At 53.7% G+C, this 10,453-nt stretch overlaps 1 protein-coding gene across 1 annotated transcript; it reads right to left on the bottom strand.

The window, feature by feature from the left end:
* Positions 1 to 206: 206 nt before the first annotated feature.
* LOC147412593 (acrosin-like) lies at positions 207 to 7,823 on the bottom strand. Its single transcript, XM_086481191.1, has 6 exons — positions 7,741 to 7,823; positions 7,228 to 7,428; positions 6,624 to 6,889; positions 6,192 to 6,337; positions 5,451 to 5,700; positions 207 to 226 (listed from the first exon to the last, which is right to left on the bottom strand). Exons 1-6 carry the CDS (start codon positions 7,809 to 7,811, stop codon positions 207 to 209), a joined length of 954 nt encoding a protein of 317 aa, XP_086337317.1. The 5' UTR covers positions 7,812 to 7,823.
* Between the last annotated feature and the right edge of the window lie 2,630 nt (positions 7,824 to 10,453).

The following is a 10,453-nucleotide window of genomic DNA, read 5'->3' as shown; positions in this document are numbered from 1 at the left end:
AATTATCTGAAATTGCAGGTTTTCAGACAATACAGATTATCTGTTTCCCTGTAGTGTCATACATTAATTTAAGCATGTCCATACTCGATTATGCTCAATTTTAATAACTTAAAATTGAATTTACAAGAATTTATGCTGTGGTAGGTAGGATGCTTGTCAGAACGACAACACAGAATACAAACAGCACCATAAAGCATTTTTGACCTCTAAAGGACGCATTTCGGGCCTGAAAATTATAACAAAGGTAAAGTCACGGGAGAAAACTTTAGTTTGGGATTTTGATCTTTCTACGCAACACATTTACTGCTGTACTCCTTCACCTATTATTCCTGATGCAAGTTAAAAGGAAATTAAAGCAAGATAACAGAAAATAAGCCTCATTCCACACCCGTGAATACATTAAGCTACCTGAACATGGATTTCAACCTCCTCATGTGTAAGTAGTTCTTGAAGGCAATCCACTGCACCTTGCTGCCAAAAACTGCCGATCTGTTGGGTGAAAGCAAGAAATTGCCACACGTTAAGACGCTGACACTAAGCCCCACACCATCCTCAACACAGGGGCATGAAAATAGGTGACTACCATTGAAAAACTTGGTTGAAAACACCCATCACTGCTTTGATTTGTCTACAACAGTTTAAACGTTACCTGCTCTTTGGGACACTAAAACTTTCCGTGTGACAAAGCCCACCAGCCAGTTCAGACGTTGAAGTGGCTTAGAAAGAGACGCTGCTTGCCAAGGCTGACCTTTACCCCAGGCCTAACAAGGTCTGTGTGCACAATCACCCAAAGCAGAACCCAAAGACACAGAATTACACTCGGAGATAACAGACAACAGGAAACACAGGACACTTTAAAGACTTCTGTGTTTCCCTGCAATATCTGTCTGCATCCCAACCCCCAGGCCGATAAGCCTGTCTGTCTGAATCTATCCGTTGAACTGCTCCCAGCAATAAAAAGGTTTTCTTTAAGAACAAGTTCAAAAGTGAGCCAGTCGTTTCAGTAATTCACCTTTACTAAATGCACCATTCAAATGGGACTAAGGTGTGATGACACCCGAGAACGTTGTTTACGTACCAATTACCGACTAACAAAACCCCTAAACCACTCACTCCCATGAGTTGAGCAGCGGTAACAGAGGGTTTCCCTCACAGCTACCTGCAGAATGACAGAAACTTTTGCAGGACTTGAAGACTGACAATTTTCTGGCTATTTTGCATTAAGAAATCCAGGCCCCCCTTCTTCTTGCTGCTACTGCAAAACAAACTACCACTCCTGAGTATCATCCTGCCAACTACCGCAGCGTCCCCTCTCACAAAGATTTAATTCCAAGCACAGCTGCTTCTGAAGCATGGTCACTTCATAAAGTAATCCAGTGGCTCCTGGTAAAAGCCTGCCTTGCTGAAACCATCCTCCAGCTGTTCTCCCCATCCTCGCAGGCAAGAAAACACGCCAGCAACTAGCCTCAACCTTGGTGGGACTCAACAGCGTACCAGTTTGAGTAACTATCAGCTAAAACCTCTTCCAAGTCACCGTTGCTCACTGGTACTGTCTTGTGCAGCTCACAGGGTATGCAAAACGCAGGAACACCAGCATACAGTGCGGCTGGATACAGAAGACACGGAATAACCCTCTCCATGTAACCATGGTCTATGTACTGTACCTATAGGAAAAGAAAAGCTTTCCTGAAATAATTCAGTCAAGTTTACTCAGAGAACGCGTTCATTGACAGCATTCACTTCTCTGGGGGAAAAAATAACGGTCTGCTGAGAGCAGGTGATGTGATGAGGTGGAAATGAAGGAAAGGATTAAAAAACTGCTATGGCAGGTCAGAAGTTCACTTTCCAAACTTGTCTTGCAAGAGACCCCACGTGTTGTGCAATAACCCACAGCAGTTTAGAAGTGAAAGACATAAAGAATGCGTGAACCAGGCTGGAGTCAGACTTGCAAATCTACGTTGAAAGAGGGCAAGCAGACTCAGGAGTTTAGGTAGGATTAACTGCTCATTCGAAAAAGGAGCTCTGTACCTGTGCAGCAGAAAGCATTCAAAACACACAGCCAGCCCCGACTCTCTGGGTGGGAGGAAGCTAAACCCAAGTATTTTCAAAGCGTTCCACACATGGTAACACCAACAGCAAAAGAAGAAAAAACCTGCAAGGGATTACTTACAGGGGATCAAGGGGAGCTTTTTACTTAAGAACATTTATCATCACCAGGAAAACTACGGGAAAGATTGTGACAACTGAGATAGGTACGTAGAATTCATCTTTAACAGAAACGTTAACATCCGGACAGTTACCACACTTTTAAGCAGAATGAGCATCTGGATAGTCAGGTCAGCTGAATGAAAAAAAAGGTGTGATCATAAACTGACGGTAGACGACTGGATTATTTGCCTTTTTTTTTTTTTTTTTTTTTTTTTTTTAACATACACGTGCGCCTGTTCATACGCACATGCCCCCTCCCCCCATATAATCAAACTTACCTGGAGATAGGCACTGCTGAGTCCTACAACTCTACCTCGATACCACATGGCACCTGGTCCTCTTACAACACCAGCTTCTCCCTTTGCCCAGCAGTAGGGTTGCAGAAGACCAAGGCACTGGAAGTTACTTTGTATGTCAGTCATCAATCGGTTTAGTGCCGTTTCTGGGGGTGGGGGGAGGAATAAAAAAAATCAATTCAAAATAGTCTATAACATAGTAGTGCAAATGATTTCAGTCACCAAACCCCAGCAGATTCAGGTGAAGACCTGTATAAACAGAAACCACACGTGCTGCTCCAAAGAATATTTTCCAACACTGATACAATCTGTATGTTCGACGTCCAGCATATGCAAACACGCTACTGCTCAAAACAAAAAGCAAACTGCATTCTAATTGGGAAGCCATTAGTATTTCTGGACTCTCATCTCAGAGAAGGAGAGTCTGTAAATTTTGCAATCGACACCTTGACAGCACTAGTACAAGAGCCTCTCCATGAGCAATGCAACAGATTGCCAGAGACAGCAGCAGGACACTATGAACCACCACCAAACACACGTCCAGACGACCCCCTGGAGACCGGGAAACTGGGTACTGAGCTCACGCGGAAAGGGGAAAGTCCATCAGTAGCTGAGAACCAGGCTAACTCCCAAGCATCTTTAGGCCTGCACCTTCCTCAACAGCGGCAAAGCATGCCACCAGCTCCACGTTCCAAAGCCAAGCACTCGTGGCTGCACCCCAGACTGCCCAGAGAAACATTGTCAAACACATTTGACATTTTTGTCTGCTGCCTGAGCAGCAGTTGCTGATCCTGGGAAGGGAATGCCAGGCCTGTGAGGTCATTGTGCCCCGGACAGAGCAAGGACGAGAGCTGAGCAACTTGTTCATCTGGCAGAAAACAGCAAAAGGATAAGAGATGCTGGTATCTGCTTCTCCCTTCTAGAAACCTTGTGGGGGTAGATAACAGCCAAAGGAGGGAGCCTTGCTGGAGGCAAGAGGGCTCTGTTTGTCTCACGAGTGCTGTGCTGTTCTCCGGTGCCAGGGACGAGCCTGAGAACCGTAATCAAGAAGGATCGATCAGCATCGATGGAGCCAAGAAGAGGCGGAGATATAGAGGAGGAGCAAGGGCTGCTGCTGGACATAAAAAAGGGCTCCTCAGCACCCGAACTTTGGAAGCTCCCCCCACCAAGGATCATGATGATCGTTAGGACCAGCAGGATGCTGTCTGGACCTGGGACCATAGGGACGCCTTGGAACCGTGGTGGTAGCTATCCATCTCTGTCCTCTTTTCACTTTATTTTCTCCTTTCCTTTCACCCTCTTTCCCTATCACACACTACTTTATGGGCAAACAATAAAGTTTCGCTGTCTGATTTTAGCAAACCCCTTTGGCACGGTCACCTTAATTTTGGACTTTCAGATCACAGCAAACGAACCATCACGAGTCCACGGAGTGGACCGTGACACACCAATTGCAGCGAGAGAGAGGAGTGAGAATATGGGAGAGGAACAGCCCTGCAGGCACCAAGGTCAGTGCAGAAGGAGGGGCAGGAGATGCTGCAGGTGCCGGAGCAGTGATTCCCCTGTGGCCTGTGGTGAAGACCACGGTGAGGCAGGCTGTCCCCCTGCAGCCCGTGGGCGGTGGAGCAGATGACTGCCTACACCCCGTGGAGGGCCCCCACGCCGGAGTAGGTGGGTTCCTGAAGGAGGCTGTGACCCCGTGGGAAGCCTTTACCGGAGCAGGCTCCTGGCAGGACCTGTGGCCTGGGGAGAGAGAGAAGGCCACGCTGGAGCAGGTTTGCTGCTGGTGACCCCATGAGGGGGCTCACGCTGGAGCAGTCGGTTCCTGAAGGACGGCACCCCATGGAGGAGACCCACGTTGGAGCAGTTCGTGGAGAACTGCAGCCCCTGGGAAGGACTCACGCTGGAGAAGTCATGGAGGACTGTCTGCCGTTGAGAGGGGACCCCACACTGGAGCAGGGGAAGTGTGTGAGGAGTCCTCCCTCTGAGGAGGAAGGAGCAGCAGGAACAACAGTGATGAACTGACCACAACCCCCATTCCCTGTTCCCTCCCGCCCCGTGCCGCTGGGGGGGAGGAGGGAGAGAAATTGGGATCAAAGTTAAGCCCCAGAAAGAAGGGAGGGGTGGGGGGAAGGTGTTTTAAGATTTAGTTTTATTTCTCAGTGCTTCTCTCTGAGTTAATTGGTAATAAGTGACATTCGTTCTCCCATGTCAAGTCTGTTTTGCCCATGAGGGTAAATGCCGAGTGATCTCCCTGTCCTGATCTCAACCCACAAACCTGTTGTTCTATTTTTCTCTCCCCTGTCCAGTTGAGGAGGGGGAGAGTGATAGTGGCTTTGGTGGGCACCTGCCATCTAACCAGGGTCAAACCACCCCAGCCAGGCCCTAAGCACGGGCTTGCGTGCCTTAACGCGTGCCCCCACAGCTGTCTGCGTGGCACGTTGTTGTCTCCTGTCCTCTTGCGAGCCTCGGTGACCCGTCTTCTCCATCCCATGGGGGCTCCCAGCCCCCTCCCCTCTGTCCAGGCACCGTTTCAGCCCTTTGGTGTGACGCTTCCCCTTTGTGCCCGACTTGTCTGCCCGCAGCCTCCTGCCGCAAGGGCCTGCCGTGGAAGTCCTTGCCTTGCACAGGAGACTGAACTGGACTGAAGCGTGGTCAACTGTGACAACTGGTGACTTTATTTCAAGAACTAAGTCGAGCGCAGCAAGTGTGTGCCCGGAGAGGAGCGTGGGCAGGACAGAGCAGGCCTCTGGCACTGCGGCTGCCTTTGGATCTCAGCAGGCTTTGCCCCGGGAGGAAAGGGTGGTGCTACCCTGCAGTCTGCACTGGCTCCTGTTCCTCCTGCTGCTCAAGCCTTTATCCCCCTTAGGACCTGCAGGAGCTCCTGCAGCAGGTTAAAGAATTCCAGCAGCTTCTGCCGTGGAAACTGACAGGGCCTAAACCTGCCCGACTGGGTTGGGATCGGCCTTGGCCTCTGCACGGGGGCTGAGGTGAAGACTGGCTGTGGCGTTGGAGAAGCCGTTCCTGCTGGGCGCAGTCCCATATGCGCCAGGATCCAGTCGTAGAAGTGCTGCGTGGAGGTGTAGACTCCGGGCCGCTTGGCTCTGGCGCAGCCTTTCCCCCAGCTGGTCACCCCCACGAGCCAGAAGTAGGCAGCGTGCTTGTCTTGGCAGACGAGAGGACCACCGCTGTCCCCCTGCAGCGGAGCGGAGGAGAGAGAGAGGGTTCCAGTGTTGTTGGGTGGCCCCGGCAGCACTGTGGCTGGCCCCTTCTCTCTCCCAGCACCTGCCAGAGCTGTACCCACTGCCCAGAAAGGCTCTGCTCAGGTGCTGGAGCCTGTAGGACCTTGTCTGGGAGGGGCTGGTGGGCCTGCAAGGTCGGGCGCTCTCCTGTCTGCCCCAGTGGATCCTGGAGGTGTGGAAGGGGGACGTTCCAGGACTGGGATCCGGAGCTCTGGGCTGGGGCAAGAGCACTGGGTGGCCTTTCTGGGCAGAGCGCTGGGGCTCTGGGACAAGGCGGGCGCTGGGCAAGGGCCTGCAAACGGGGAAGGGGAGGCAAGCCCCGACAGTGGTGGGGACCCAGCGGCAGGAGGGTGACTTGCCGAGCGCAGCACGCGCCAGGGGACGTTTGGGCGCTGGCGACAGGGCTGCCTGTGCTGCTGGGGGCTGGCGCGGACAACACTCCTACCTGGCAGGTGTCGATGCCACCCTGCGGATAGCCGGCACACACGTTGTGGGGGTGGATGGCCCCTCTGTACCAGCGGCTGCTGTTGCAGAGCTTGGCATCGATGAGGGGGACCTGGGCCTCCTGCAGGACAGCAGTCGATCCTCCAGCTGTGAGCATAGGAAGGAGTTAGCAGCCAGCAGCCCTTCTGTTCCCACTTCTCCTCCCCTGTGTGGGCAAAGCCATTCCCTAGGGCTCGCCTTTGCCGCTGCAGAGGCCTTGTGCCGGGCTTGCCCTTCTGTCTCGCCTTGGCTAATGGCTCGGGCCCATCTCTCCATGGCCATACATCCCCACAGCCCAACTCTGGCTTTCGCCGCCACCGCTGCCATAAGCCCAGCCCATCTCCCCAGTGTGCCGAGCTTGCCCTCGGGACACGAGCACTGTTTGGGAACTCACATCTTGCCGTGGTGGCACCCCACCCGCTGACGTAGCAGTTTGTCAGCTCTGACACTCTCAGCGAGGCGTCGGGCACACAGGCCAGCTGTACGTAGTAGCCGCACTGGACAGGCTGGTCCAGTTCCAGCAAGGCGATGTCATTCCTCTCCGTGCCGTTACGGTAGTGTTCGTGAACCACCAGCCGCTTGATGTTGCGCACTTGGGTCTCAGGGCCCGGCTGAGCCAAGTGGGTGGCCCCGATCACCACGCGCCACATGGTGACGTGCCTGGAAGGCAGATGGAGAGAGCGGTGAGAGGGAGCGGAGCCACGTGCTGCAGCAGCCCCGCGGTTCCCTGCCTTCTGCTTCCCAAGGCAGGGAGGAAAGCAGCACTGCGGAGGGTGCCACTGCCCTAGCACGCCTTGGGCACCAGGAACGTGGAGCTGGAGGCTGCTAGGAAGCGGTGGCATGAGCCCAGCCTTCTGCGGAGCAGTCTCTCAGCTGGGCTCACCAGTGCCCTGGCACTGGGCGTACTGCAAGGCACCGGGATGGTAGGAGCTCGTGGGGCTGCGGACAGGGCGCCTGCTGGTGCTGTGGGGACAGCCCCCTTCCCTGCTCCTCCTTACCTGGCCCCGACGAAGCAGTGGGCTGCTGTGAGGACCCACTGCGGGCTGATGAGGGACCCGCCGCACACATGGCCCGTGCCCACTTTCCAGGGGTTCTGGATGCTGACGATCCAGGGCCAGGCCCCTGGCTGGGCACCCGTGCCACCCACCACGCGCGACGTGCCGGAGGGAGCTGCCATGGGCCGGAGCCCGCAGGTCCCGCTGTAAGAAGAAACTCATGAGTGTGCTGCTGGATGGCTGTGCTGCTGTTGAGGCTGAAGGTCAGCCGTCTTCCCTCCCCCCGAGGGGCTGCACGGACGGCAGGGCCAGGGAACCCCATGGCTGTGCCTCCAGCCCTCTGTCCACTTCAGCCCCGTAGACGGCTTGTGCCAGCAGCCTGGGTGCTGGCAAGGAGCTGAGGCTCCCACAGGGGTTCGGGAAGCTGTGGGGTGGCCACAGGGGACACGCGGGCCCCCTCCAGTGAAGCCCGTCAAGGGCTGCCCGAGCTCCCTCCCAGAGCCTCGGCCCACTTACCCACAGCTGTCCCACATGCCGTGCGCGGGCCGGCACACGGCCAGCAGGACGAGGAGGGCGAGCACTTTCATTGCTGCCAGCGGCACGTGTCAGCGTCAGCTGCAAGAAGGAGGTCTGGTTGCCTCCAGCGCAGCCGCCGACGTACTGCCCGCAGCAGTCTCGCTGCCTCTGATGGCCTTGGCCCTGGGGCTGATGTCACAGAGCCGCCGTTTCTGGGCGTGGGGCACGGTGGCCTCTCAAGGGGGGGTGGAGGTGGGGGTGTCAGCAACATGGGGGGTTTCCAAGCAGGAGCGGCGGCGGAAGCTGGGATCGGACCCCCCTGACAGACCCCTGCTGAACACTCTGCCTGCGGGATGAGGGCATGCAGGCCCCGTGGCAGGCAGCGGCGCCTGCCTCCGAGCGCTGCCTGCTCACAGCCAGCAGGAAAAGAGCAAGCGTGGCAGCACGGCCTCTTTGGGAAGTTCACTGCCACCCTGCTCTCCGCAGCCGTTCGCCTCCAGGTCCTTCCCAAAACCCACACACCAGAGAACATAACTGCTCTGGGCAGGACGCACTTGTTGGGTGTTGAAGAGCCAGTCCAGCCATCGCCGCGGCGGGCAAGCAGCGATGTGCAGCCAAACAAGCCAAGCATCCCCAAGCAGGGACAGCTTCCCTGCACAAAGCCCAGTGAAACACAGATGCAGCACAGTCCACGCTGGCTAGGGCAGCCACAGCAACACCCTCTGGCAGGCTTCCTGTCCTCGCTGTCTAGGAGGTCTGTTGCCCTTCCGAGCCAACCCTGGCAACGGCGATGGGGCGCCTGGTTCGTGCGGCCCAGGACGTGCAAGCTGAAGCTCCAGACAGAGAAGGATGCTCCTGCTCTCAGCCGCACATGTCATTCTCCACGGCTTTGGGAAGCCCTGCACCAGCCTCATCTCACCAGTCCGCCTTCTGCAGCTGTATGGCGGAGCCTTGCCTTGCTCACGTGCTGGAGCGCAGGGCAGTCACGGGAGCACAGCAGCAGCCAGCCACCGTGCGTGGCATTTGCTGAGCAGGGCCGGGTCCCTGGAGGGGAGAGAGCAGCGGCTTGAAGAACGGCAGCCTCCAAGCTCGTGAAAGGTGCGGGAGCTTCCTGCCGTCATCCTGGCTTGGGTGGACAGACAGAAGGCACTGTAACGGGCAAGGTTTTGGTAGCTGAGGGGCTACAGGGGTGGCTTCTGTACGAAGCTGCTAGAAGATTCCCCTATGTCAGATAGAGCCAATAACTAAGTGCGGGAGCTGCGTGAGGACACTGACACGATCAATGTGATCTAACAAGTGAACCTTTATTTCCGTGTTTTTCAGTGCAATATATAACCCTCGACCACACCCAATAAATACTGATTGGCTTCATCTCAAATAATCGGCCCATAGTCCAACCCGATTGGCCATATTGCGAGTCATGTTCAAGTCACGTTCACAGATGTTCACACCCATCTTCTTCAGGAATTAAAACTGCGTCATTAATGGCGGCTGTCTCTTCTCCTGCACCTGCAAGATGTTGATGCCCCCTGCACCGGAAGTTGTTTATGCTTTCCGCAGTTCCGGTACGTCCCAGCCCAGGCTCTCTGAAAAGGCTGGATTGTTCACATGTCCCTTATTTCATAAATGTCCTCCCACAACTAAGAGATGGGATTTAGGCAAGAACAAATCAGTCAGTAAAAACATGGTTTTGAGGGAAAGATCCTTGTAAATCTCTAAGCTAACGGATGTAGTTTCTATTTTTTGTTTTAGAAAGCATAACACTTTTTTTCTTTGTTGTTGTTTTTTTTTTCCTTTGTTTTGTTTGGTTTGGTTTTTTTTAGGATAATCATGATTTCACCCAACACACTTGAAGCAAAGTATTTTCCTTTTACCTTTTCACATTTCAGTTCAACAGGTTTGGGGTTTGTTGCTGTTTCTGGACCGGTCTTAAAAGACTGCTCCTTCGTGGCTCCTGTCAAGAGTACGAACATGCTGTGGGAAATCAGACCCAGGAAACAAGCACAAATCTGTTCCACATAGTTCCTGAAACTTATAAGCTATAGTTTCCTGGTGGCAAGGCAGGGATGTTGTTAGTAATTCTGTTCCCTTCCTTCAGCTGGAAAAGCCCAAAACCTCAGAAACTTCCGTTCAGCATGAGATCAGGAGTGCCAGAGGCACGACAAATGCTGTGATTCTCTGGGGAGGCAGAGACATGACTGCTCCCAGTCACTGCAAAACCTGCGTGCCCAGGAGACAACAGCTAGGAAGAGCTCTTTTTTTCCACTACAGGCAGCAACAGGATCTTACTTCCTTTCTCCAACAATTTTTTTTGTTGTTGTTGAAGCTACTATGAACTTAGTATATTTGAAATTTCAAGTCTTTCAGGAAATCTGGCTGAACTCACTCACTGGATTCACAGGTTATTAAGGAAGGACAGCCAGACAGGCCTTGTTTCCCATGGCTGGAAACTTACCCAAGTCCAACACCAGAGATGGCCATGCCCAGAGTGTATCCTAGACTGAGAGATGGGAGATACTTATATGGATGTCTTTCAGGCCGCCTGATCATCTCATTGTATGCTCTGGTGGTCGCTTCTGAATTGTGTCCACTTTTGAGGCTTAAAAACAGTGCCTTGCTCTGAGTATCAACATGCAACACCTACTGGACCATAAATACTCTATTTTCCAAAATAAGAAAATCTCATCAGAAGCAGGCACAAAAATATTAATTC

The sequence above is a fragment of the Leptosomus discolor genome, unplaced genomic scaffold, assembly GCF_034619465.1.
Source record: "Leptosomus discolor isolate bLepDis1 unplaced genomic scaffold, bLepDis1.hap2 HAP2_SCAFFOLD_28, whole genome shotgun sequence".
Taxonomy (NCBI): domain Eukaryota; kingdom Metazoa; phylum Chordata; class Aves; order Leptosomiformes; family Leptosomidae; genus Leptosomus; species Leptosomus discolor.
The sequence above is the reverse complement of the archived record's forward strand: the minus strand, read 5'-3'. Positions and strand labels throughout refer to the sequence as shown.